The 26,471-nt window shown below is 54.4% G+C and overlaps 2 protein-coding genes across 9 annotated transcripts; one reads left to right on the top strand and one right to left on the bottom strand.

Annotated features, from left to right (window-relative positions):
- Nucleotides 1–22: 22 nt before the first annotated feature.
- PDZD7 (PDZ domain containing 7) lies at nt 23–19,033 on the bottom strand. 3 transcript variants are annotated; one of them, XM_037001305.2, is made up of 19 exons: nt 18,503–19,033; nt 17,817–17,907; nt 16,722–17,103; nt 12,813–12,953; nt 12,312–12,486; nt 11,592–11,768; nt 11,200–11,347; nt 9,933–9,993; nt 9,161–9,568; nt 8,490–8,684; nt 6,888–6,938; nt 6,146–6,321; nt 3,217–3,308; nt 2,999–3,090; nt 2,767–2,838; nt 1,717–2,280; nt 1,318–1,418; nt 690–915; nt 23–367 (listed from the first exon to the last, which is right to left on the bottom strand). In XM_037001305.2, exons 3-18 carry the CDS (start codon nt 16,942–16,944, stop codon nt 700–702), a joined length of 2,892 nt encoding a protein of 963 aa, XP_036857200.2. In that variant the 5' UTR covers nt 16,945–17,103; nt 17,817–17,907; nt 18,503–19,033; the 3' UTR covers nt 23–367; nt 690–699. The 3 variants fall into 3 exon arrangements, with proteins under 3 accessions (XP_036857200.2, XP_017535721.3, XP_036857201.1); XM_017680232.3 differs by having other exon boundaries at nt 23–915; XM_037001306.2 differs by lacking the exons at nt 23–367; nt 690–915; nt 1,318–1,418; ... (2 more) ...; nt 2,999–3,090; nt 3,217–3,308 and having other exon boundaries at nt 6,158–6,321; nt 8,490–8,712.
- Nucleotides 19,034–19,098: 65 nt separating this feature from the next.
- SFXN3 (sideroflexin 3) lies at nt 19,099–26,192 on the top strand. 6 transcript variants are annotated; one of them, XM_017680260.3, is made up of 11 exons: nt 19,099–19,230; nt 20,383–20,546; nt 21,294–21,392; nt 21,739–21,837; nt 22,196–22,271; nt 22,433–22,518; nt 22,780–22,907; nt 23,096–23,145; nt 23,986–24,035; nt 24,505–24,552; nt 24,819–26,192. In XM_017680260.3, the coding sequence occupies exons 2-11, from the start codon at nt 20,386–20,388 to the stop codon at nt 24,913–24,915; spliced, it is 894 nt and encodes a 297-aa protein (XP_017535749.3). In that variant the 5' UTR covers nt 19,099–19,230; nt 20,383–20,385; the 3' UTR covers nt 24,916–26,192. The 6 variants fall into 6 exon arrangements, with proteins under 6 accessions (XP_017535749.3, XP_073096649.1, XP_073096648.1 ...); XM_073240545.1 differs by having other exon boundaries at nt 19,103–19,230; nt 21,208–21,382; nt 21,743–21,837; XM_073240547.1 differs by lacking the exon at nt 24,505–24,552 and having other exon boundaries at nt 19,102–19,230; nt 21,208–21,382; nt 21,743–21,837.
- Nucleotides 26,193–26,471: the final 279 nt, after the last annotated feature.

Genomic DNA, 26,471 nt, shown 5'->3' with positions numbered 1-26,471 from the left:
GGGTAAGGACGAATCCACTAAAAACTCTGAAGTCCTAGTGGATCACAATATGAAATGGCCTCTCAGGGTTTGAGAAATTACAAAAGCCTTCCTGTCCCTTGGACAGAACATTGCTTGGAGCTAAGGGATGGACACAACGACCCTTTGAAGGCCCTATCTGAGAGTCCATGTCCCTCAGTGCTTCGGGGAATCAAAGGGGTATCATGAGAAAGTGCCCATGCCCACCAGTCCCAGGCTGCAGACCTTGGGTTTCTTGACTCCATTCCTGACTTGGGAGGTTGGGGACAGTGAGCAGGTGACACAGGCTGCCCCATACCACCTTGTGCTTGATACCAAGTTTATCTGGAAAGGGCAGTCTTAGTGACAACTGTGGAGAGAAGAAAGTGGGGATATGGGAGGCCCCCGGTGGACCTTTGGGAGTCAGCTAGACAAGCAGGAAGGTGAGGTTCTTGAGTCCTGAGATTAGTAGGCAAGGTCCAGGAGACAGCAGGAGAATTCTAGGGGTCAGTGGGAGAATCACAGGATAGGTGGGGAGGGTATGGGGCTAGTGTCAGGAGTCTGGAGCGCTGGAGAGGGGACTGGGTTCAGGTGGGGCTCAGCTGGGTCCTGGTATCAGTGGGAGGGGGCTGGGTATTGATGGGAAGGACATTAATGATTGGTTCAGGGAGCCAATGAGAAAAAACGAGTACCATCAGGGGGTCAGCGGGCAGGGGAATGGTAAGTAGGAAGGCGCAGATCACTGGGGGATGATGAGTCAGATGGTAAGAGTAACAGGTCAGGCCCCGGGACTCTGACCACAAGCTCCATGGGCTCCCGAGCCTTGTTTCGATAAGCCCGACGGATGGTGTCTACTGCTCGCTGGTGAGTCACCTGCTCCAGGCTCTCTCCATCCACAGCCACAAGCTCCAAGCCAGCCTGGGATGGAGGTGGGAGGGTCACAACCCTCCCTCAGGTCACCCCCACCCAACCACACAACTTCTCACCTCCACCAGCGAGGACACTCCTCCCCATTTGGGTGGAGGGATGAACAATGGAACTTTTGTGCTTGGAGCCCTTGGGGGCAGGGTAAAACAGACAACAGCCCTTTGTCCCTTGGGGCTCGGGGGTGGAACAGGATGGGCCACACTCAGTCCCAGGCTGGCATGAGGGGACAGATTTTTCCCGGAGGCCTGCTCATCCTACCAGCCTGACCCCCTGCTCCCAAGCTGCCTCCTATGGCCTGGTCTAAACATGTGTGGCTGGAAGATGAGTCAGCCCCTCCCCATGCTAGAATTCAGCCCTGGGCCTCGTGAGTGAGTCTCGGTGCTCTTCACCCACCTGAAGGGCCCCACAGAGGAAGGCAGCCCCCCCAGGGAAGATCTTTTCTATCTTCACCATGGGCTGCACCTTGGACTCAATGCCCCCCGAAATGCTGATGCCTGGTGAGAAAGCAACAGTGGTGAGAGTGCAGCCACCCCCCTAACCATAGCTCCTGGGCCCTGCCCCCAAATCCAGGGCCCCCAGCTTCTCCCCAACCTCCAGATTCTGTCACGACTCAGTCTTCAACTGACTCCCGATGCCCTAGATCCCAACTCCCCGTATCTAGATCCTCCCAACTATACCTCAATATCTGGATTCTTTTCCTAAGCCCAGGATCCCATCACACCCGGAAACGAAGCCCGCCAACCTCACCCAAACCCAGAAGCGCCCTGTCAGCTTTGTCGCACCGGGACTCACCCAAGGACTGCTTCATCTTGGACAGCGTAACTGTCTTCAGCTCCCCACTAGGGGCTTTTGCGGCCGCCTCCTCAGTTCCATTCTCAAAGGGCCCTTGACTGCCCCCCCACTTAGCGTCTTGCCCCTCTAGAGGTCGTGGCAGAGGGGGCCTGCTCTTCCGAGGCCTGTGGTAGCGCCCATTGGCTGTGCTGGGGATGGCAGTAGGTGCTGGGGATGGGGAACGCCTTCGTCCGGGGGACCTGCCTTGGCGCCGGCTGCAACTGCAGCTCTGGGCCCAGCCCTGCCTCTGACTTTGCAGAGGGTCCTCCGGGGTCGGGGGTTCTGTCAGCAGCCAGTTAGGCCTCAGGGGCCGGGGAGCAACGGGAGGGGGTGTGCAGGTGCTTCGGCGTCTGGGGAAGGCATCTACTGGCACATCTGGGAGAGGCGGGATCCCTTTATGAGGGTGGCGGGGGGCAGAGGCACCCAGGGAGACCTGGAGGGCCTCCAGTGGCTCCCTCAGTTCCCCATCATCATCTTCCTCTGAGAAACCATTCACAGGCAGCAGGTAGAAGCCTCCATGGCTGTCTGGGAAGAGAGTCAAGGTCAGGCTGCCCTTTCCTTCCCAGCCCAGAGCGCCTTGCCAGACCCCAGGCAGAGCCTTTCTGGCATAGGGCCTATGAGACCCAGACCCTAAGCAGTGAGGGACATTGCTGGGGGTCTGTGCTAATAGTATTTTAATACTTTCTATTGTAATGGTTAGTTTTACTGTAACGGGTCTAAGAAAAAACATGACTCGCATAGCAAACTGGTAATTACTTGGAGATTATTGCATAGAATGAAACTAGATTTAAAAAGTTAAGTGGGTTTAAAACCAATTAAGTAAAGAACAGTACAGGTGGTGAGTGGACATGATAAAAATGGCTCAGGTGGATGAGGGATTTCCTTCAGGGAACCACATGTACCTCTGCAAGCCATGACAGCCCCTGCGGAGGCAGGGATGGAAGGCCCATTCTCCTTTCCCCAATCCCCCAGGGCTGTGCCCCCTCCCCAGACTCTGGGACTTTGACTGACCAGGCACAGGGGTGATGAGGTGGCGCTTGGGCAGTGTGTCCTGCCGGGCTGGTCGTAAGGCAGGAGGCCATACTAGTTGGAGAGAAGAGGTCAGAGGCAGGGATTTCCTGTAGTCAGGCTCCCTGCTGGACACAGCTGAAGGCGCTCAGGCAATCTCTGCCATCTTTACTGCCAGCCCCCGCCCCCACCCCACATGAGGCTAAGATCCGCAAGCAGCCCCCCAGCTGCTGACCTGCTCGGCTTCTGAGCACCTCAAAAGCCTCCAGCTCCACGGGCATCACCATGCTGTCGAAGCGGCCAAGGTCTGTGGGGGCAACCACACTCCTGGGGGAGGGCAAGAGATGGGGGGTGGGCAGGGACTAAGTTCCGGAGGTCCTGGGAGGGGCTTCAGCCCTGAGGAGGTCGGAGGAAGTATCAGAGGCCCCCTTCCTACCCCCAAGCCCTCCCCACCTGATGTCCCTCAGCAGCAGCAGCTTCGCAGGCCTGTCTAGAATGGCCAGCAGAGGCCTCACCAGGTCCTCCACGCCACCCTCATGCACATACTGCAGAGAGAGGCAACACAGGTCAGAGAGCAGCGGGGCTTCCAGGGCTAGGCAAGGGGGAGAATGCCTGGGCAAGTAGGGGACATGCTTAGAATAGGTCCTCCCCACCCCCAGGTGGTCCACAGAATGGTCTTATCTTGGTGACTATGTGGAAGCCTGCAATAATAGTAAAAGACCTGTAATTGCAACTACAACATTAGCAGCTTTGGGACAGGCCCTTCTCTTAGCCTTTTATACATGGTCGTCATTTAGCAACTACATTGACAGATAACATTAATTATTCCTGTTTTGCAGATGAGGAAACTGAGGCTCAGAGAGAAGGACTTTGCCCAGGGTCACACAGATAAGGAAGTGTGAAGAGGGGTTTGAACCTGAGAAGTCTGGCTCTAGCCTGTCTGGCACCAGAAAAGGATGTGCAGGGAGTGGACTCTCCTCACTACCCCCACGTCCCAGGCAGAAGGAAGGAATTTGAGCTAAACACTAGGCTGTGGACCTAGCTGGCCCAGCGTGTGTGTCTGCACACAGACCTACAAATTAGGCTTTGTTCAGGGCTGGAATGGGGACCCTGGGGAAGGGGTGGCCTTGCAGAAAGCCTCTCTAGTCTGTACTCGGGGGGCGGTTGCAGGTGGTGGAGGTCCTTCTGCCTGGTACTGCCTGGATGCCACCAGCCACACCCCACCAACGCAAACTGACAAATTGAACACTGGGAGCCAACCCTGCTTGGACAGCCCCCTGGTGGCAAGAGGGAGACACGCACTGACTCAGGGACGCACAGATCATCCCACACAGATGTAGACAGAGAGATACAGCATGCCCTGGTGATCAGAGTGAGACATTCAAAAATATCTGGAAATTAAGTATAAATTGTGTGGCCCTAAACAACACAAAGTTCCAAGGACTCACACATACACATATCAACCTTTTTTTCTGGAGGGAGATACACATAATTACACAGAACCAGTCACATATGTGCACACACTTCAAGTCCACAAACCTGCATTCAGCAACCACTAAGTATCAGGCCCTGTGCTGGGCAGTGGGGGCACAACGATGAAGACCTTGTTCCAGATCCTCAGGAACTCAATCTAATGGAACAAGGGGCAGAATGAGCCATGTGCCCCAGTGACTACAAACCACTGGCAAAGAGCCAGAGGGAGTCTCAGAGGAAGGAGGCAGGACCACAGTAGGCTTCATGGAAGGGGTGGTATTTACACTGACTCTGAAGATAAATGCAGGGAACAGCATGAAAGTTTGGAGGAAAGTGCTCTAAGGGTGATGTGGAATGATGGGTAGATAGAAGTTTAACTTGGCTGTGGGGTACATGAAGGGTTTCCACATTGCGACTACAATGGGGGTAGTGCCCCTAGAGTTATCTGATGCGTAACCTGTGTAAACCTGTGTGGTGACCAGGGGAAGATGGTGAGGTGGTGACCGTAGAAAAGCCGATGTTAGTGGGCTAGGGACTCAAGTCAGGGAGGGCCTTGCAGATAAGGAACTTGAACTCTATTCTGCCAAAGATAAGAGGCCACAGGGGAGTTGGGGGATGTGAAGTGATCAGAGAGGTGGTTTATAATGGCTAATCTGGTGGCCATAGAGAGAGAGAGGGGAGGCTAGGCATTAATATTGAGGTGGGGGCACAGATCCGAGTCACTAGGGGAGCTTTACTAATCATTCCCACCAGGGTTCCATCCCGAAGGGTCTGTTCTCCTGGTGTGGGTGGGGCTTGGGTCAGGTTCGCGAGGCTGGTAGAGCGCCGCCGGCTCAGTAAGAGGCGGTCCTGGCTTGGGCAGGGTAGGAGGAGCCGCAGAATGACGGGGAAGGAGTCCACTAAAGAATAGGCACAAAGCGCCACCTAGTGGCAGAGGCCCAGAGTTGCAGGCTCACAGAGGTTGGTACACAACAGCACCACTCAGCTCTCAGTGCTGCAGGTGACACTGAGTTTAGACCAAAGGCCCTTAGCTACCCCCCCAAATGCACTCCCATCTGCAGTTCTTGGAAAAGGGATGCATAAATCACCACGTCTCAGTCTCCAGGTGAAGCACAAGTGACTTACCCAGACACATACACACTCACATAGATAGTCAACATAAACCCAGGTACCCCACAGGCACACAAATGTATGCATCACACAGACAGACAACACAGCTCCACCCTGACCAAGGTGATGGGACAGGGGAACCACAAATGATTTCCTGAAACTTTCCAGCTTGCCCTGGTACTCAGGCTCACATGCACCCTGACACAGGCAACCCATCACAGAGAACCTGGGGGTTCTTGAGACAGAGGGATAGGACAGGGCCATCCAATCCTCTTGGCAGGGATGACCTGTGCCTCCCCCAGCTTCCCCAACATTCAAGACACAAAGACTTCCTCACTTCTAACCTCTACCCTTCCCTGGGCCCTCTGGTTTGTTGGAAGTGGCAGGGAACAGAGAACAAGAATGTAGGTATCGAGGGAGGACAACTTGGGTAACAGGGGAGGGGGCCTGGCATGAGGCCGGCCTGTTGGCATGGAAGGGAAAAGCTGGGGTTTAGAGGAGAAAGGAGGCAGGTGACTGCAGGGACTCATGTCCCCCTACTCACTACCTGTCCAGCTCTTTCTCTCCTCAGTTTAAATATTACCTCCTCAAGGAGGCCCTCCCAGACCATACCATCTAAGCTGTGCCTCTTGGGTTATTTCCACATTTGCATGTATGACAGGGGTGACATCTGCTTTTCCTGACCACTGGCCTCACAGCACTGAGCCTGGATACTGGTCAGCAGACAATGGCCTGAAAGAATGAGGGGCTAGGTGGCTGAGTGACCATGTTCTGGGGCCGGGGCCAGTTGGAGGCTCACCCGAGAGCAGTGGCGGGTGACAGCCAGGACCTCATCATCAGTCAGCAGCCTCTGGGCCAGGTCCTGGATAAGGGGCCGTCGGCTCTCCCAGGCCTGCACCCTCTCATCTGCCTTGGGCAGTTGGCTGGAGGGACTCCCAAACTTAGCAGAGAGCAGGGCCCGGCCCCTCTCCCGGTCTGCAGGCAGGAGTGAAAATGTATGATGAAGGAGCCAGGGGCCATCAGGGGAGGAGTAGGGACTTCTCTAAATGGGAGTCACACCCCAGAAGAGACTCGCTGAGAGGCCCAGGTGCTTCCCACAGAATCCCAGCCTAGCCTAGACACTCCCCACCATGGTCTCCCATAGTAACCTTGAAGTTAGTGCCATTGCAGTCCCCAACACAGACCCCTATACCAGTCTGTTCCTTACTGTTTTCCTCGCTTAATGGGGATCCTCCTAAGCCCCTTGAATATGCACTCTCATACTAACCCATTCGTTTTCTAGCATAGGCTCCCTCACCTCCCCCAGATCTGTCTTTGGGAATCCCAATTCACGCACCCCAGTCCTCAAAAATGCACCCTAATTTCTGTCTGCAGCCTTATACTTCCCAGTTAGCTTAGTTCAATTTTTCTAGCTGCCCCCAATATGCACCTCCTTATCTGCCTGACACCCCTGCTTGACCCCAACTGAGTTGAGCCCCAATATGCACCCTATCTGCACCTGTACTGTAAACCAGGCCTTGGTGAAGGGATGCATGAATTACCGCGTCTCAGTCTCCAGGTGACAAACTTCTGCACGGGCCCCACTCCCCCTGCTACAAAAAAGAAAGAGGCTCAGCTGCAAGCCCTGGGCCCCAATCTGAAAATGGGGATTGGGAGGCTCAGGACTGGTTGGAATGGAGAGTTCAGACTGGAAGGAGGTGAGACAGGGAGGCAACAGGCCAGGCCAAGAAGGTTTTGAAGACCATGCTGAAGCTAAGGACTTCCTTCATAGGCAATGGGGAGTCAGTGGAGGTTTTAGATCAAGAGATGGTTCGGTCTGAGCTCTGCCAATGGAGACTCCATCCAATTGGAAGCACTTGTATAGACGGAAGAATCCCAAAGACAAGGGGGCACCTACCTTCAGGGGACAGAGAGGAAAAAGAGGAAGAAGAGAGAGGAATGGCCAGAAAGGTGGGAGGAGAACCAGGAGAGAGAGCAGGGCTTGGGGGGCTGTGGAAAGAGAGGTTGAGGGAGGATGGCTGGCCTGGCCTAATTTGAAGGAATTGTCCCCTACGAGGCTGTCACCTTAGCCCCCCAGGAGGGGCAGGGGCCAGCTCCTCATCCTCTGGCTGTTTCTGCCTACCCCAAATCCACTCTCCTTTCTGGAAACAGAACCTGATTTCACCTGTAGTCGTCCATTCTCAGTGGTTGCATGTGAACCTGGCTGGCCTATGAAAGTTCTTTCTACAGGCACGCAGGGCTTTGTTGGTCATGTGATCCCAGCTGGGCCAATGAGAGCCTGGGACTTCAGCTGGAACTATTGAAGAAGCTGTCTTTCCCCTGGGTTGCTAAGCCATCTAACCTTGAAGTGGTCAAAACCTGCATGATAATGAAGCCAACCCAGGGAAAAGCAAAAACAAAAGATGAAGGGGGCAAGTCTCTGATGACAGTGTTCAAACCTTTAGACACAGCGTGAATCAGTAGCTGAGTCTAGAAGAGCTTTTTAAAGAGAGTTTGAGTTGAGTTTCTGTCACATGCAACCCCACAAGTCTTAACTCATCCCAAGAGACTCAGCGCTTCGTCCGGTCTTTGAACCTCACCCGAGAGATGAAAGGCCTCCTGGGAAGGTCCTTAGGAAGCCCCTGACATGAGTAAAGCCTGTCTAGGCCCTTCCACCTGGGCCCTGATCTGAAAATGACCTTGCTAAAGGATGGTTCTAGAACTGGGTAGGGCTTGTGGAGCTCTGGCCAGGGAAGGTGAAGCCAAATACTCTAGGAAAGGAGAGTCCACCTCCACTTAGCACCAAAAGCACAGGGAACTGACCCAAACTCATCCCCAACCTTCTCTGCTGTGACTCTATAGTGTTTCCTTCTGTAAAATGGGGAGATGAGGCAGTATAACAATAACCGCTACATTTTCTGAGCACCTTCTGTGTGCCAGACAATGTATTAAGTGGTTTACCTATACCAATTCACTTATTCTTCATGATTCTTAAAGAAATATGTATTATTTCTCCCCTTTTACTCCTGAGGAAACTGAGGGCTCACAGGAGTAGAGTGTGACTGAGAACTAGTAAAAGCTAATGTGGGGTTTAAGCTCAGAGCCGCTGGATGCCAAAGCAGACTTCCCCTCTGTCATCCCTGTGGCATCTACCCAGAACTTACCTTTCTCCAAGTCCAGGCGAGGGCGGGGCTTGGCCGTGCTCCCACTGTCCAGTGTCCGGGCCTCTCTCTGCCCATCCCCTGCCAGCCACCCCTGCTGCCCTCCCTTGAAGAAGAGGTTCATCAGTGTCTTGGATCGCTGCAGGACCCCCTTTTCCCCAGGGGTCCCCAACTTCTTCTTCCGTTGCTTCTTCTCCTCTGCAGATATGAGGGAGTACCCAGGGGGCTGGAAGGGTGGGCAGAAGGGAAGGCCAAGGGGCAGGGGTATGGAGAAGGGCAGGAGGGAGGGAGAGTGGGGGTATCTGAAGCTTTGTGGGGAGCTGGAGATGAGGATGGGGGTAGGTTCCTCCTCTAACTTTCCACCCATTGCCCACCCCACAGCTACAGCTATGTGAGGCATCTCTGTGAGGGCTGGGGTGGCTGGGTTAGGACTGGCTTGGGGCCCAGCTCTGACAAGAATTGGGGCAGGGACTGAGAGTGGGTTTGGGGACCCAGAACTAATTTAAAATGGGGCCCAGAGCAGGGTCTGAGTGTATTCTGGGGCTGGGACTTGGGAGAGTTGGGGGCTGAATCAAGACCTGGGGCAAAGGAAGGTTTGGAACCCAGGGCAGGGTGTGAGGCAGGTTTTAGACTGAGGGCTTTGGAGAGAGCAGCAGCCACCCACACTCACGTACCCCACAAGGTCAGGTGGCTCTGAGAGCGTGTGATGGGGGGCCGGGGTCGGCTGAGGGCCAGCAGCAGAGCAGTCTTGGGGGACTCAGAGAGTGCAGAGTCAAGGCGGCGGGCAGATGGGGGTTCATCAGAGCGGATGGCTGTGTCCCTGAGGATGATGGTGGGCCTCACACTGCACCAGGTCTCCACGTGGCCCCCCACGTCAGGCTCTGTCTGCATGGCTGTGTCTGCCCGCCCCCAGTCTGGGCCCCTACAGCTGGGCTCCTCAGGCCCCAGGCAGACATCCACACGATCTGAGGGCAGGGAGCCTGAGCCTTCAACGGAGCTGTATGGGGCACTGGAGGTACAGGAGGAGGTAGTGGAGCTGCTCTCAGAGGCCGGCATCAGCTGCTGCAGCACCCCGTTGCTCACTGCAGGGTAGTGGGGAAGGCTTCAGGGCCCCTGACCAGGGTGGCAGGCCATCCCCTGGGCTGGGGGTGGGGGCATATCAGGCAGCAGCCACCATTGGAAACACAGCGCCTGGGGAGCCAGTTGCTCCGCAGTCCTGCCACAGACTTGTTGAGAGACTTTAGGCAAGTCACTTCTCCTCTGACCACCCTCTGGGACTCCTAGGAGAGCCTAGAACTGAACCTCTCAGAGGGGAGCGCAGAAATGGCTCTGGGCAGTGTAAAAGAGGAGATTTTGGTCTTCCTGCCCATTTATTCTTCAGAGACTCCGGCCCCACCCTCGGCCCTCAGCCCTTTCCCTCCAACCTTGGGGACCTGAGCCACTTACGTCGGTCCAGCCAACAGTACTCAGAAACCATCTCTTTGTAGGCAGGGTACCGGCCAGTCTCCTGGGGAGGGCGTGGTGGGCATAGCAGGGCATGGAAGAGTGGGTGAGAAAGGAGGGTAAGAATCAGGGAGTGATGGGACAGGAGTAAAACCCCACTGCTCTCCTCCCAGTTCATCATGCTCTAGCCAAATGGGCCACTTAATTTCTGAACATGTCAAGTTCCTCTATACCTCAGGGCCTTTGCACTTGCTGTTCCTTCTGCCTGGATCCTCAGCTTTTAGTTCATCTTATGGCTGGCTCCTTCCCCCTCTTCAGCTGTCACCTCCTCAAACAGGCCTGCCCTGAGCCCCCTTGGCTAAAAAGAGCCTTCCCAAATTACCCCATCCCATCTCTCTCTTAATTTCCTTACAGCATTTGTCACAATCTGCATGTATCTGGTATTTTTTGTCTGTCTCCCCCCCGGGTAGCAGAGACCTGTTTTGTTCACTGTTGTAGCTCCAGTGCCTGGCATAGTGGCTGCCATGTGGTAGGTACTTAAATATATTGAATGACTGAATGAGAGACAGAGTGGGAGAGAGGAGGAGTGTTCAGGATAATCTGAGAGGAAGGAAGGGAGAGATGGCATACGGGAGAGGTGGGAAGCCATGGTGGTGTTAGCAGGGAATGGCAAAGGAGGCACTGACTGGTGAGATGGGCGAAAGCCTGGAGAAGGGAAGGGACTGGCACAGAGGCCAGGACTGGGCACTAGGGGACAGTGAGACATCACCACCTCCAGCAGCCACAGTGAGCAGGACATAATCCTCAGGCAAGTGTGAGAGCCACATGAATAATGAATCCAGGTGCCTCCCCTGAAAGCCAATCTCTGGCTTCAGCCTAACCCTCCTTGCCCTGTGCCCTGAGCATGCCCAGCACCTGGGGCCTGCCCAAAGCCCCAGCCACTACCCAACCATTCTGGACATTTTCCCCCTTCAACACTAGACTGCCACCACTCATACGAAGGGGCACTGCTGGAGGTGTCTGTGGAGCAGGACTGGAACCAGGCCCTGCTACTGACCAGCTGAGTAGTTGACTGGCTCCTGAGTTACTTTGCCTCTCTGAGTCTCAGTTTCTTCTCCTGTGAAATAGGGTTGAGAACATGCCTGCACAAATCCTCCAGTGGCTTTGGAAAAGTCATAAACTGCAGAGTGAGGGGCCCAATTAAGTATTAGAGAGATCTGGGAAGTCCTTCCTGTAGTCTGGCCTCTCCGACTCCCACAGTCCTGCCTACCTTGATGGTCAACATGATGTGCGTTTGGCCCTTCAGCAATTCCACGGCCTGGCTGTGGCTGATGTCATCGAACCTGACACCATTGGCCGCCAGGACCTGGTCTCCCACCTTGATGCCGTTCTCCTCAGCCAGCCCACCATGGTCCACTCTGGGGTCAGACAGAAAGCAGTCTGATAGGCTGCCTGGTCTGCCCTCTCTCACCCCATTCCAGATTCTCTTCACTTGGATACAGGGATACCTCTGTCAAACTCCTTGGCCCTCCTCCTGGACACCTCTGCACCTCTCTGCAGACCCTCCCCAGAGCCAGGCCCTTGCTTGGGCCAGGAGTTTGTGGGACCTCACTTGCTGACCATTCCCAGGCCCCAGCCTGTTTCCTTCCCTGCTGCCCTCACTTGGACACATAGATGCCCAGGCCAAACTCCTTGCCCCCACGGATGTTGAAGCCCAAACAGAAGTCGTCGGAGGTTGTGTACAGGTGGACTATGCGCTGCACACCGTCCTCTGAGCTGCTGTGGGATGGTGTCGAACTGCACTTCTCCACTACCAGCCGCCGATTGACCACATCCACCCTGGGACAACAGAGAGGAGCCTTCAGCCTGGGCTCCCACCCACCACCACCCATCCCTCTTCTCCCAGCAGCCTGACAACTGCTTGGGAAGGAGGGGTTGTCTTTGGGGTACTCCCCAGGCTGGAGACCTTCAGTGGGACATAGATTTCATCAAATCTGGGAAAACCATCCTAATCTCCTCTTTTTTTTGAGCAGCTCCGATGTGCCAGGCTCCATTTCGAGTGCTCACAAGGTCACTGAGGGAGAAGTGCTCTTACTCTCCCCAGGCTCACAACAGCGGTGTGGTGGGCAGGGCCACTGATGCCTGGGATAGCAGAGCTGTTGGGAGGAAGCAGGGGAGGCAGGGAGATGTGGCCTTGTCTCATTTCAAGGTCAGGCCTTGAGATACCTGTGTTAGCAGCACCAGGGAGTGGACAGACAGAAGCCAAACTAGCCAGGCCCCATGCAGAGCCCTGTGCCTTCAGCCTCTCCTGCCATGGGCTTTGAGCGGTGTGCTGGGTGAGTGGGGTGGGGCAAGGCCAGGGCTGGGGCCAGGCACTCTCACCATGTGGTCTTCTCTTTGGAGAATTTGATGCCCGGCACACGGCCCATGCGCCTCACCATCATGTGTAGGCGGCTGCTGCCCGTCAGCACCTTCACGGCACTGCCCATGGTTGTGCTCTCCAGGCTCAGCCCATTCACCTCTGTGATCTTGTCCCCTACGCACAGACCAGCCTGCTCTGCACGAAGGGAAGGCAGTGGCTGGAGTGGGTCTCTTGGAAGAAGGTTCCCAGGATGAGGATAAGCCTCCGCCATCAGACAAGGCTCCCTCTGGTAGAACTTCTTCCATGAGATTGGGGGTCCCCAGTTAGGATCTGAGCATTCCCTATTTGACTAGGGACCTGTCCATTAACCCACTGCGCCCTGGAGGGACCCATCTCCCCACTGGATCAGGCCCTCCAAAATTGAGGATCCTTTCCTCCCATCCCTGACAAGAGCATTCCTGTACCCCGTGAAGTGAACGTTACATGTTAAGCCAGGACTTCAGCCCTGGGGGCCCACTCACCTGCACTGCTCCCCTCCTCCACCTTGCTGACGAAGATGCCCAGCCCATGCTCAGAGCCGCCCCGCACACTGAAACCCAGCCTCCCTGCTGGACTCTTCTCCACCCGGACTGCATGGATGATGTCGCTCTCATCACTGTTAGCTGGGAAAGTGGGGGGGGGGGGGGACACAGGCATGACTCCCATGCCCATTTTGGGCAGAGAGGGCCCCTAGGTTCCCCAGTTTGGGGCCTGCAAAGACTGAGTTGCAAAGCACAGACACATGGGGCTCTAAATGAGGGTGGGGCAGCTAATTTCTGAGTTCCTTTTGGGACACTTTGAGACTATGGGTGAGTGTAGGAACCTGCAGGTCAGGACTCCATGCTAGAAGACTCCTTTATTATCTAGGTGTGTGTTTTCATGCTTATGTTTATGAAGCTTCCCACAGACCTGCAATAGGCAAATTCCTAAAAATCTTGCCATTCTGAAGGTCAGATGAATAGAAAAGAGGTTCAAGATTCCAATGTATGGGCATAGTTGAGGAAGTCTGGGCTCTTCAGCTTGTAGCAGAAATGAGTATGTTAACTCTGTCTTCAAGTAGCTGAAGAGCTATTCTGTGAAAGAAATTAGATTTTTTCTTTGTATTACCCAGAAGGCATAACCAAGGCCACATGGTAGAGTTAGATGGAAGCAGATTTGGTAAGAGAAAACTTCCTAAAACCTTAAGTTGTCAGACAATGGAATGAGTTTTCCAGGAGAGAGAGCAAGTTCCCCATCTTTGGAGGCATACAAGCTTACATTTGGTAAATCCCTATCTGGGAAATTGTGGAAGGGTCCCTGAGGCTCCTATTTCTTAGACTCTGAGATTCTGGAGATAAGAGCTCTAGGAGTATGTAACCAGAGCCCAGGGCGGGCCTCTCCATCAGTGCTGGACAAAGTCCGAAGAGAGGGTCCCCAGAGGCTGGAGCTGCCAGGGACGGCCCCTTGGAGGGTAAAGAGGGGTATGGTCTGGATGAGTGGAGGGCAGGGAGCACACTGATGAGGGGATGGAGTGGGCAAAGGCTCAGAGGTGAGTTCTTGAGGAGGCCTTTGGTTAGAGAAAAGTGAGAGGACTGGAAGGGTAAGTTGGGTTCCAGATGAGGAGGTGAGATTTCTTTTTGGGCAAGGCTTAGTCTAGAAGTGTTTGAGAGGAAGAAATCACACACACACGCACACACACACACGTTCACTTCTATTTGATCTAAGAGAAATCAGGTTACAGTAACCAGGGAACTTCTCTACCTCCATGGCCTTAGTCCAGGCCACAGACTTCTCCCTCCAGAAACTCTGCAACCTCTTCACGATCTCCCCATTTCTGCTCTTGCCCCCTTTAATTCATTCTCTACACAGTGGCCAGGGTCAGCTTTTATTAGATTATGACTTTTCCCTGATTAAACACCTCAACAACTGCTCTTGCTTCTAGAAGGCACTCTATACACCCCCATGCCCAATAAAGCCTCCATGGGCTTTCCTCTGCCCCCTCTCTACCCTCACCTCTGCCTGCCCTCCACAGCCTCACTGATTTTTGGCCACACTGACCTCCTTCCTGCTCCTCTCCTGGGCCAATCCTTTCATTGTTCCCTCTGCCTGTAATTCTCTGCGTAAAGCCAGCTCTTGTTCTTCAGTCCCTCTTGGCTCAGATGCCACTTTCTAGGAGAAGCCTTCCTGGACTACCCAACTTAAAGAAGTCCCTTCCTCCACTCCCAAATAGTCCCTGTTAGAGAGGTTCTCAAAGGGTGCACCCCAGCCCAGCAGCACTAAAATGGGAGCTTACTAAAAATGTGAATTGTTGGGCTTTACCATAGATCCACTGAATCAGAAGTTCAGGGTATAGGGCCCAGCGATCTCTTTTAACAAGCCCTCAAGGCAATTTTGATGTATTATTAAATTTGAGAACCACTATTGTATCATATCATCCAGATTAGTGCTTTCAAGATTCTTACCACCCTTTCTCACTATTTGCTTATTTGTGTATTTTTATTATCTGTCTCCTTACAGTCTCTAGACTGTAACACAATCATGGTAGGGACTTTGTAATTCTTTTCTATCAATGTGTCTCCAATATGTTGCATAATGCTTGGTATTTGTTAAGTATTTTTTTAATAGATAAAAATAAATAGATGAATGTGTGAATAACAAATGAGCTAGGAGAGTGAGGAAGAAAGAATTTGGATTAAAGATAATGCATTTTCTCTGGGACCAGTTGAGTTTGAGGACCTGATGGGAACGCATGGGGGTGATGTGGGTAGCAGTGTTCCCCTTCCCACTGTGCCTCCCCTACCTGTTATTTTAGGCCTTTGGAATGGTCTAAACAACAACATAAGGGAGGGGGTCCAGGCTGCAGAAGAGTGCAGTTGTTTGTGCTCAGACAGATGGGAGGATTCTGAGCTCAGTGGTTGCCAGCTCAGACAGGTTAGGGGCCAGCTGATCAGAACAATGCCCCAGTCCTTCCATTGCTGGGATTGCTGTTCCCCTGGCTGCACTGGGGCACTAGGATGAGGCAGAGGAAGAGAACCATGGGACTTCCAGAAAAAGAACTTTAGAGGGACAATGTATGTAGCCCTTGCATCATAGCCTGGCAGAATGTGTATGTGGATATATGAGGTGAGGTATAGCACAGTTCTTTTAAAACAATGGGTCTTACAAGGACAGTGCTCCCCTCTCCCCGTCCATGTCTTCTAGCAACTCTAGGGACTTGTGCTGCATGACCAGAATGACAGTGGGGATCCTTAGCAGTGTCCTCCTGCTCACCTGAGGGTGAGGCCAAGAGTGGTGGATGATGGGGTGAGTGTGTTGGGCCATTGGTACAGGAAAGCCTGCTCCCTGAGCAACATTCTCCAGCCCTGCCTCAGCATCCCTGGCACGGCAATAGATATGCCCAGCTGGGTCAGATGGGAGGAGGAGCAGGGTCTGAAAAGTCCAGCCTGGGATTAGCCAGGGGAGCTCTACTGACTGAAAGAGAAGAGGGAAGCTGAAGATATTTATCTGGTCCTGCCCACAGAAAACCCAGACCCAGGGGGACTTCCTTCCCTGCTGGCATTCAAGATCCTGCCTTGCTCACTGGCTCTTTGTTGCCTCACATCTGTCACTACAACCAGACTGCCTCCTACGTGCCTCCCTGCACCTCTCCACTGTGCTCCATGCTTTCCACTTCCAACCGTTGTCTCTGTACTCCACCCCACTGCCAGCTGTTCTTATAGCTCTGTCTTTACGCCCTGTTACCTTGTACATTTCTGAAAACTCCCCTGCAGGACCTGACCAGGGCTGGTATAGGATAGGTGTGCAATGAAACTGCATTAAGCAAACACATAAGATTAGGCATCCCCCTCCTTCAGGCCCCAGCCTGGGGGCTCCCTCCCTGACCCTCAACCCCCTCTACTCCCCCTCTTCAGAACATTTGTAGCTCTATCTCTATTTCCTTCCTTTTGTACCTGAAGCCTGTAATTCCTGCCCATCTGGGCACTGACTCCTCACAGCCCAGCACAGTGCTGGTCACACGATGGGCTGGTTGACGAGGATGTCCTCCTCCTCCTGCCAGCCCCATCTAACAAAGGCATACACAAGTGGGTTTGGAGAAAGGCAGAGTCCAGAGGGAAGGGGCAATTCAGTATGGTGCCTATCTCATTTGGGGCCAGCATACCAGACACACCTTTCTCTGCCTCCATGCTCCTATCCCCCACCTCTGACCTCTCCACAATCCTGAAACTCTAAAGGATTGGTCTGAAAGTGAGAATATGATAGATAAGGAAATGTATGGGTTTCTAGAGCTCCCCCCGACCCCATCCCATGCCAAAGATGCCCACCCATATTGGCTCTGACTCCTCCTACTTATTGCCGGCTGTCCCCTATCCCCACCCTCAGCTCCCAGTCCGGTGGCTGGCCCCTGCCCACACCTTCGATGGGGGAGTTGATGAGGATGACACGGCCCATGGGTGAGGAGGCTCGGATTCCGCGGGGGGGCCCATTCAGCAGCCGCTGCTGCTTCCTCAGCAGGTATCGCATTGCAGAGCCCGAGTCGCTGCCCAGGTGGCCTCGGGAAGAGAGGGAGCTCAGAGAGCCGGAGCTTAGGTCTCCAAAGCCCGGTGGGTGGGAGCCCACCGTGAAACCGTGCGCCATGGTAGCTACACTGGGGCAGTGTCCTACAGGCCCAGAAGGAACCTGCTAGCACTCAAGACAAGAGCCCCGCATGCTCCTGGCTCCATCAGCCTTCCGTACAAGACTGGGATCTCAGAAACAGGCACCCTCTGCTGCTTCTCAGGAGTGGGCGCTCCAGGCCTGCCAGGGAGAGCAGGGATTAGGGGAGGGGAGTGAATGCTGCCTTTGCTCCCCCACAGAACTTCCACCCTTCCCACTGGCTTGAGCATCCTGCCACCCCCCCCCCCCCCCATGCCTTAGGCCCCTCACCTCTCCCACCCTTGGCCAGAGAACTGCCCAGTCCAGTCACCATCGTGGACTTTGGGAGCCATTTATACAACAAGATGGGTGGGAACCTCATTCACTTCACCCCTCATTTCTGCTCTCAGAGGAGTCACCTACTTAGGTCCCTAGTCCTCAGTAGAGGTTGACAGTAGAGGTGGGTTTAGTGCAGGCCCTAGGGCTTCAAGCCGTGTGAGAGAAATAAGGGCCAGGATAGTTCACTGCACCACCTCTCCTGTGTTCAGTGGGTAGGGGACCAACCCCCGGGGCTCAAGCCGCCGGGGTAGTGCTTCAGGACCTGGACAGCTGCAGCCAAGGGCCCCAGAAATTCCTTGGCCCCTAGGGATCCCCGGGCCCAGGGCAGCTGTCCCCTCCATTCCTCCTCCCCTCCCACCTACAGAGGTTGCACGAACCTCTCCCAGGCTTGGGGGAAGACCTGCTGGGGAGAGCCCCACATCTCTCACAAAACCCGGGGCCACGTCCCCGGGAGCCGTTCTGGGAGCCAGAACGCAGCACCCCACCCCTTGGATCGGTCTTCCTGGCCCCCACTTCTCGGGCTCGGGCCTCCTCACCTGCTCTCTCTTGGGGCAGCCGCCAAGAGAGCCCGCCCGCCGGCGAGAGCCAATGCTGCTGCTGGGGAACCCCGCCTCCGCTCCGCCGAAGCTGCGGGAATAGGGCTGGCCTGAGAATCCCGGGCTCCCGTTGGCTGGGAGGGCCGCCGGTCATTCCCTCCTCCTCCTCTTTCGGACGCCCAGGACAGCCGTTTGTCACCTGGGGTGGGCAGCTGGGTTCTACCCGCCCCAGTCCGAGTTCTGATGTCGCACCCCACGCCGCGAGCCTAGGACTTGGGTCACGCCTCGCCCCACTCCCGCAGGGTTCAGTGCACAGGAGCTCGGAGCTGCTTCTTCTCCAGGCCAAGCCAACTAGGGGTCATGGAAGTGCCGCCCCTACTCGGTCATCCCTGAAGCCTCAGGGAGAGAGCGTAACCTGGGCAGAGCCTGGCTTGTGCCTGCGGTAGGCAGGAGAGTGGGCAGCGCCTTGGTGTGTGGCAGGCTGCTCTGTAGGGTGACTGGGTGAGTTGTGAGTGTGTGTGTGTGTGGCTGAGTGTTGCCTTCCTCACACGCATCCTCCTCCTATGGTTAGAAAGTGTCTCCCTGGCCACCCAGCTTTGGAAAGGACACGGGGTGGGGCAGCTGGTCCCTGGATATTAGGGGGAGGAAGAATCTTTCTGATACACTAGCTTAATACAGGCAGGTACCTTGAAGACTTCTGTCCCTTCACATCCCAGGGCAGCGACTGGAGCGAAGATCTGCTGTGCAGGGGTAGGGACTGGGGACTAAGGTAACTGGGTTACAGAGGAGTGTAAGGAGGGAACAGGGGAGGAGGAAAGGGCTGGAGACATAGAATGGGCACAGGCATGAGCGGGAGGGGACTGCGAAGGGGTGCGAATGCCACGGTGCTGCGAGAGGAGCTTGTGGGAACTGGGGTAGGAGCCCAGAGGACCAAGTAGGCAGAGACCACAGCCAAGGCCCCCACCTAGTAAACAAGCTGCGCGGTAATCCGAGTCTCTCCGAGCGCATCAACAGAGGATGGCCCCTCCACGCTGCCCGCCTTTGCCCTGGACACCTAAACCCCTTGCAGCAGAGGCCGGGTGCCTCCGGAGTCCAGCCAGGGTCGGCCAGCAGAGTGCTGTGCCCGCGGCTCCGCCCTCCTCCTTCTAGCTGTGGACAGGGCCAGAACTGATTCTCGAGTCCCGATTGGCTCTGGGCCCCAGGGCCAGGATGAGGGTGTCGTCCCAAACGACACCCACCGCCCCCAGGCTCTGCCAATCCCTTGGCACGCCAGGCGGACGTGCAGAGGGAGCCCCCGCCCCTCCTGCTGGTCACCGCCACGCGTGACGTTACACTTGATGGATGGGAAGGCGGGGCCGATGCGCGGGAAGGAAGGCGGGTCTGAGATCTAAAGAGGCCAGGAGCCCGGGAAGGAGTGAGTACTCGCTGTCCCGGAGGGTTTTGGGGGTCAGGGAAGAAAGGGGTTGGGAGTCGGGAGGGAAGCCTGCCTTGAAGTGTGCTCTCTGTCCTATCCGGTTCAATATCTTTGGCTCTAAGGAGGTCCATGGGGCAGGAGGGGAAGTTGGAAGTTGGTTGGGGGAGGAATGTCAGGGTGGGGCCCTGTGAGGTCACACATTCAAGGATCTGCAACTGATGTGTATGGGGTTCTGTGTGTGCATGCATAACGGTCGTTGTGGGCTAGTGTATGCAGGGTGTGTCCACCATTTGTATGTATGTGTAGGGCCGGGTATGGTGTCTTTGTGTGTGGGTATATTAGTGTGAGTCTGTAAGAGAGGGGAGGGTGTGTCTGCTCTTGAGGGAGGAAGTGTGGTTGGAGAGGATTAGTCATTTTGTAGGATTTTACCCAGCACAGCCAGATGGCTCCTTCAGTTTTTGCTCTGTGCTGTGTGGAGGGGGCACTTACTGAATCCTGCTCCTTTCTGGAGGCAGGTGGTTCAGGGAGAGGTGGAAGGGTGTCTGTGCTAGCCCTGCCCAGCTGGGGAACAAGAAGACATTGGGCCATTCCATGTGGGCTGAGAATGTGGGGGCTGGAGAGGGGACTTGTGCATGCACATGAGCACACACAGCTGGTTGGCATGACAGGTTCCCTGTTTGAGATCTAGAATAGATAAGCCCTAGGGTGCCCAGTGATCCCTTGCTGTCCTCTAATATTGCTTATGCCACCTTCCCAAACAGCCTTGGGGGTTTGTATCTAGATCTCAAGGCAGTTGGGGTGTGTGGGTGTGTAATGCATATAACATGTATTTTTGTGCGTAGAGAGGTCAAGAGTAGCTGCATGAGATTAGCTACTGCTCATGCGCTATGTAAATCCTCAACCATGAAAATCTGCACCAGACCAGAGCACAAGATCTGTTTTCCTGAATCAGCTCTCCCCCACTGCCTCCTCCAGGACATTTCCTAGAAAACAGCTCTTACTCCCACCCTTGCTTGCCCATCTGGAGTCACTTTTAGCTCTAGAAGGGACTGTCACTAGGCCCAGGGATAAGGGCAGGGCCCCCCAAGGCTCCCCCAGTTGAAGCACTTGTACCCTTTTCCTGGAGTCCTCTGACTCATCCATGCCCTGCAGAAAATGGGTGAGTTGCCCATAGGTATCAACATCCAGGAACCTCGCTGGGACCAAAGCACTTTCCTAGGCAGAGCCCGGCACTTCTTCACTGTTACTGACCCCCGCAATCTGCTGTTGTCTGGGTCACAGCTGGAAGCTTCCCGGAACATCGTGCAGAACTACAGGTGAACCTCTACCCCATCTGACCCTGTACCCCAGGGTCTCATACCCTGCCATTAACAAAGTACTTTTTGCACTTGTATTCCCAAGCTTGAGAAAGACCCTGTCCCATTTCTCAACCCCCTCATCCCCTAACCCTATCTGTTGGAATCACAGGCTACTACGATAGTATAGAGCTTAGACCCAAAAGGATTTTAGGGTGTTTGGGTTGAGGAGGTGGCATATTTATCAGTGGGGGACTGCTCTATGCTTCACAAATCCTTGATATGGACCTGTCCCATTGCTGGGCCACCCTCGGCGAGGATGGAAGGGTTCAAAGTTGAGTCCAAAGGAGGTTGGAGTGCATAACCCTCATCTCCAAGAGAAAAAACTCTTGCAATGCCCCCAGCCATTTTTGACTCATTGGAAACCACCATTACTCATGACCAAGCATTTGTGCAGGAACAGAAGGGCACCCCTCTGTGTGGCTAGAAGGAAGATAGACATAAGACCACCCCCTTCTGGGAAGACTTGATTCTCTCCCAGAGACAAGGAGCTCCTCTATTCTGAGATTGGGAGTCAATGCCTGGTCCTCTGCCCAGACTTCACCTGAGCTGGGTGGGCAGGGCTTGGAAGGGCAGATTTGCCCCCCAGAATTGCCTCTCTGCTCCATGCCAACATTTTCAGGGCTGGTGTGATGATGCCAGGGCTCACTGAAGACCAGCTGTGGAGGGCCAAGTATGTGTATGATTCTGCCTTCCATCCGGACACAGGGGAGAAGGTGGTCCTGATTGGCCGCATGTCAGCCCAGGTGCCCATGAACATGACCATCACCGGCTGCATGCTCACCTTCTACAGGCAGGTCCTGTCCTGTGAGTCCCTCCCTGAGAGTTTTGTGCAAGCTAGAGTGTGGCCTGATGACTAGGTTCTTCCCCTCTGGGCCACTTTGGGCAGGAAACAGTGGGTGGGCGAGGGCATGTGTTAGAATCCCTTCTTTTCCTCACAACTCAGCCCCAGGTTTCCCCCCCACCCCCAAAGACAGTGGTTTTATTTGCATTAAGTGGAGAGGGTCAAGCAGGGTTCACCAAAGCAGGTTTTAGTGCCATTAACTGGGTCTCTCCTGAGGGTTTGGAAATAACTTTTGGAGTTTCGTTATTGGGGCTCAAGGATGAGGGACACAGTAGAGGGAGCAGAAAATGAATGTCTTTGTTCCCTCAGGAAGACACCAACTGTGGTGTTCTGGCAGTGGGTGAACCAGTCCTTCAATGCTGTTGTTAACTACTCCAACCGCAGTGGTGACGCACCCATCACCATAGGGTAGGAGCTCATCCCCAGGGACTCTTCTCCCAGCCACCACTGCTGGCTCCTGTCACCCTGTTCCCAGAGAGCCTGTGCAGCTAGTGGCTCAGCACCCTCCTCTCAACCTGCTCACCTTCCCACTTTCTGGGCCTGAGGGCATGAGGTCCTCTACTGTATGCTTGGGAGGACCCACTCCTCTTCAAGGGGAGGGTTGGGGCTTCCAGGCAACTCTACACTGGAGCAAGGGAGGTGTTTTTCTGCAATGAGGTCCTCTTCCCATGCCTCATAAACTGAGGATTTGGCATGTCCCTGAGAGAAGGGGTCACATTCTGGACTGTTCACCTCTTCCCTTGTGTCCTGGCTCTTCTACCCACAGGCAGCTGGGAACAGCTTACGTGAGTGCCACCACTGGGGCTGTGGCCACGGCCCTGGGACTCAAATCCCTCACCAAGGTAAATGCTCCCCCATTCCACTGCCCCCCATTCACTCTTCATCTGCTTCTTTCTTCCCATCACTCCTCCACCTCAACCTACAGGCTCCCCATAGCTCTCCCTAGAGTTCCTCACCACTCCACAGCCCTAAGGGCCACTGAATAGCATCCTTCCTCCCTCAGCACCTGCCTACCCTGGTTGGCAGATTTGTGCCCTTTGCAGCTGTGGCAGCTGCCAACTGCATCAACATCCCCCTGATGAGGCAGAGGTGAGTGGCCCCAGCTCCGGCAGGTACGTGCCCATTGTGCACACAGGCACACCATCCAGCCATGCAGATGAGCACAGAAGGGGGACCTTCCCCAGAATGAGCTGCTGGGCTCAGCCTTAGTCTGATCCTGGGATCCAGGGGTGGGAGAACCAGCCTTTGAATTTAGAACATCTGAGGGGATCCCAGGGAACAGATGCCCTTGAGGGCACTGCACGTGGGATTTGGAATCTGTGATCTGATCCCCACCCTCTTCCTTCTCAGGGAGCTGCAGGTAGGCATCCCAGTAACTGATGAGGAGGGTCAGAGGCTTGGCCACTCGGTGACTGCAGCCAAGCAGGGAATCTTCCAGGTGGTGGTATCAAGAATCTGCATGGCGATTCCTGCCATGGGTGAGGCAGTGGCACTGGGTGGGACATGGGAGGTTCTAAGGGAAGGGATGATGTTCTCCAGGTGTTTGGAGGACTCTGGGGGCTGTAAGGCTTTGGGGAGAATGCAAGGAGCTGTGAAGGGGGATCCCCTTCCCTACAGTATTTTCACCCTACTAAATCCCTCCCTCCCTGCCCTGCTTTCCCCTCAGCCATCCCCCCCTTGATCATGGACACTCTAGAGAAGAAAGACTTCCTGAAGGTAGGTCGTCCTCATCTCTCCCATCACAGGAGTGGTGGTGGCTGGAAGCAAGAGTGACCAGTCCTCAACCAGCTTTCCAGCCTGGCCTGAGCCTAAGACTTGCCCCCCATTTGCCCTGCTCCTGCGTTCCCCATTCACCTTTATTCATTTGGCCTGAAGGAATGGGACTGTGGTTAAGAAACACTGCAGGAGCAGGAGAGGAGAATAAAAGAGAGGAAGGAGACAGTTTTTGTCCTGAAGGGAACAAGTGTCACACCAGAGGCCTCTGACACACACAGGGATGGACTACCACAGTCACATTTGATATGCTCATGATGTCACCTACTAACACACACAGGCTCATGCACACAAACAGGAGAAGCAAGGCACAGGAATATGACCTCTGGCTCATTCATTGAATCATTTATTCACAAACAGTAAGCACCAGCTAGGTCCACCAAAAGAACAGGATGGTGGTCCTTGTGGCTGTAGTGAATCAAGAAGGAATGCAGAGCAGGAAAGGGGTTAGATTCATGCCACTGGGAGGGAGGAAGTGAGTAAAGGGCTAGAGGAGGCTTCCTGAAGAAAGCAACTCCTGGAGGAAATGTGGGAACCAATTATGAGAGGGGAGAATGGCTGGTGGGGGATATGAGGGCTAAGGAAGATGGCAGGAAACAGGCGTGGCTGGAGTGTGGAGGATGATGATCTGGAGGTCCCAAGCCTGCTGTGGGCTTGAGAGAAAGAAAAGCCATGAATCAGAGGCTCAAAGTCAGGGCTGATGGGATAGAGTGGTGGAAGGTGAAAAGGGGTGGGGTAGGGGATAGGGACACATGCCACTCCATTGCCTCTTTCTCCCCACAGCACCGCCCCTGGCTGGGGGCACCCCTGCAGGTGGGACTGGTGGGCTTCTGGTAAGTGTGCAGAGAGTTAGCTAGGGTGTGTGGGAGTGCCCTTTCCATGGTGTGGGTGGGTATTTATTGCTTTTAAGATGTTTATATATAACACTCATTCATAAATTTAGCTGGTAGGGGTCTTGGACACCTCTAGAGCATACTATGTGTTGGGAGGTGATGGCTGTCCTTGAAGGTCATGAGTCTAGTTGAAGGGAGTTCCAGTCTTTATCTCCAAGAGGAAACCATGAAAATATACGTTTGGTCCGATCCAGGAATTTCCTGCATGTTTAATTCCTGATGCTGTCACTCACTGGCTGCAGAGCTCCAGGTCACGGTACTAGAGGCTCTCACTCAGCCAGAACCCAATGTCAGTGTTGACTTGAATCAGTCTCCACCCCTAGGGGCTGTCTCAGAGGTGGGGTGGGGTGCAGGGAGGGATCACTTAGGTCAAAGCTTCACAAAACTTTCCAACACTCTCCTTCCCCAGCCTGGTATTTGCCACCCCCCTGTGCTGTGCCCTGTTTCCCCAGAGAAGGTAAGTGCTGCCCTCAGACTTGGCTTGGGGACTCTGGGCAGGTTCCCATGTCTCTGGCACCAGCTGACCTCAGGGTCCTTCAGTGTGTTCAGGAGGACGCCTGCCAGGCACTCAATTTATTCTAGGGTGGAGGAATGACAGTGACCTGGGCCTTTTGGCAGTTGGAGAAGATTCTCCAGCCTGGGAGGAGGAGAGGTGGTGATCTCTTTGCCTGATAGGGGTTAGGTTCAGGGGCCACTCAGCCCACCTGTGCTGTTCTGTTGCAGCTCCATACATGTGAGCAGGCTGGAGCCAGAGCTGCGAGCTCAGATCCATGAGCAAAGCCCCAGCACTGAAGTGGTCTACTACAACAAGGGCCTCTGAGAGTGGGTCAGTTCCTGGCCCCTTCCTTCGCCTCCTCAGGCTGCTGCTTTAATAGATCCTTGCCATCCCTGCCACTTGCCCGGCCTGGTATTGGGGAGAGGGCTTGGTGAGGGTGCAACCATTGAGACCAGCAATCCACTAGGTTGGGAGAGGTGCCCCCATAAGCCTTTTTCTCTCCTCCCTGGTTTCAGAGAGCAGGATCACATATCCATTCTCCCGTGTGTGTCCATGTATATACACACCTGATGTGAATGTGTATGTATGTGCTGTCCTGAAAGCTCAGAGCAGACATGCTGTCGTGGTGTGTCCTAATATCTGGCTTCCCCTCTTGGCCTTCTACCACCTGTCAGCTGGCCAGGCTACAGGACTTCTTTGCCTAAACAGTTCCTCTGGCCAAGTCGTTTCTGACAGTACCTTGCCCCATATGGACTCAGAAGGAGCCCCAGGATCTCAGGACAGAGACTGAGGACACTAACAGGCCAAACTGGGCTGCATCCTTCAGATTTATGCTTCCTGACTCCCAAAGCTGGCAGAGGAAGACATATCAGGATAAGGGAGGCAGGGAAGTTGTGCATCCCCTGGAACAGACCACTTCCTCTCCTCCTTTCTATCAGAACAAAGGAGTGTCAGTATCCTGTACCATTCTTGCCATCTTTCCATCTCCCCGACAATGCAATGTGAGCATCTTTAGGCACAATCCTAGGAGTTCTTGGTCTGCTGTGACATCACAGCAATCCCAACCCCCTCCCCCAACCAAAAAGCCATGAAGGCAGAACAAGTATTCCCCTTTAAGAGCTCCCACCACACCCTCCTTCCCACCCACAGCTATGAGAAGGTGCTTAAACTCCACAGGTATGTGAGTGGGTGCAACTAGGATACCCTCAAGGACAACTAGGCCCGGAGTGTACAATCATAAGATGGAATTTTGTGTTCCATTGACCTTTGGTAGACATTCAGCAAAACCTTGACCTTAGTTAGCTCCTCTTTCTTGAGGTTTAGACCTGCTTTTACCCTGACTCCACCCTCAAGAGGAAGAAGGGCCCAGGCAACAACAGCTGGTCCAATGGGGAGGACCAATGGAATGTATAGTGGTGAACTCACAGAATGCAGAGTTGGACCTTGGTTCCAATTCCAAGGACAGCTGGCTGAAGCAGTGGGTGTGGTGGGTGAAGGCCTCAATGGAATCATCTAAGAGCACTTAACTGTTCCCCCCAACCATCCCCCACCAGTGATGAAAGTTATGATGCCAGTGCTACTCAATAAACTGAAAACCTGTCTCCTTCTTGACTGTCACTTGATTCCATGTCCTCAGTGCCCAGGAAGAGCCTCCTGCCTGTTGCCTTCCCTTCTCATCCCCCCATAGTCCAGGTCTTAGTCTCTTCCCTCCCCTTCTTTAGGGAGCCTCAGATTCCAGCAGATGGCGCTCTGAGATTAGAAAAATCAGTCTTCCATTGGTGCCCAAGTACTAGAGGGCGTGTAGATACTTCCACTCAGTAGGTAGAGCCCAGGCTTCATTTTCTTAACTGCTATGGGGTTGATCACAAACCTACATAACA

This window comes from Manis javanica, chromosome 7 (assembly GCF_040802235.1).
Source record: "Manis javanica isolate MJ-LG chromosome 7, MJ_LKY, whole genome shotgun sequence".
In the NCBI taxonomy this organism is placed as follows: domain Eukaryota; kingdom Metazoa; phylum Chordata; class Mammalia; order Pholidota; family Manidae; genus Manis; species Manis javanica.
This window is presented reverse-complemented; position numbering and strand designations above follow the sequence as displayed.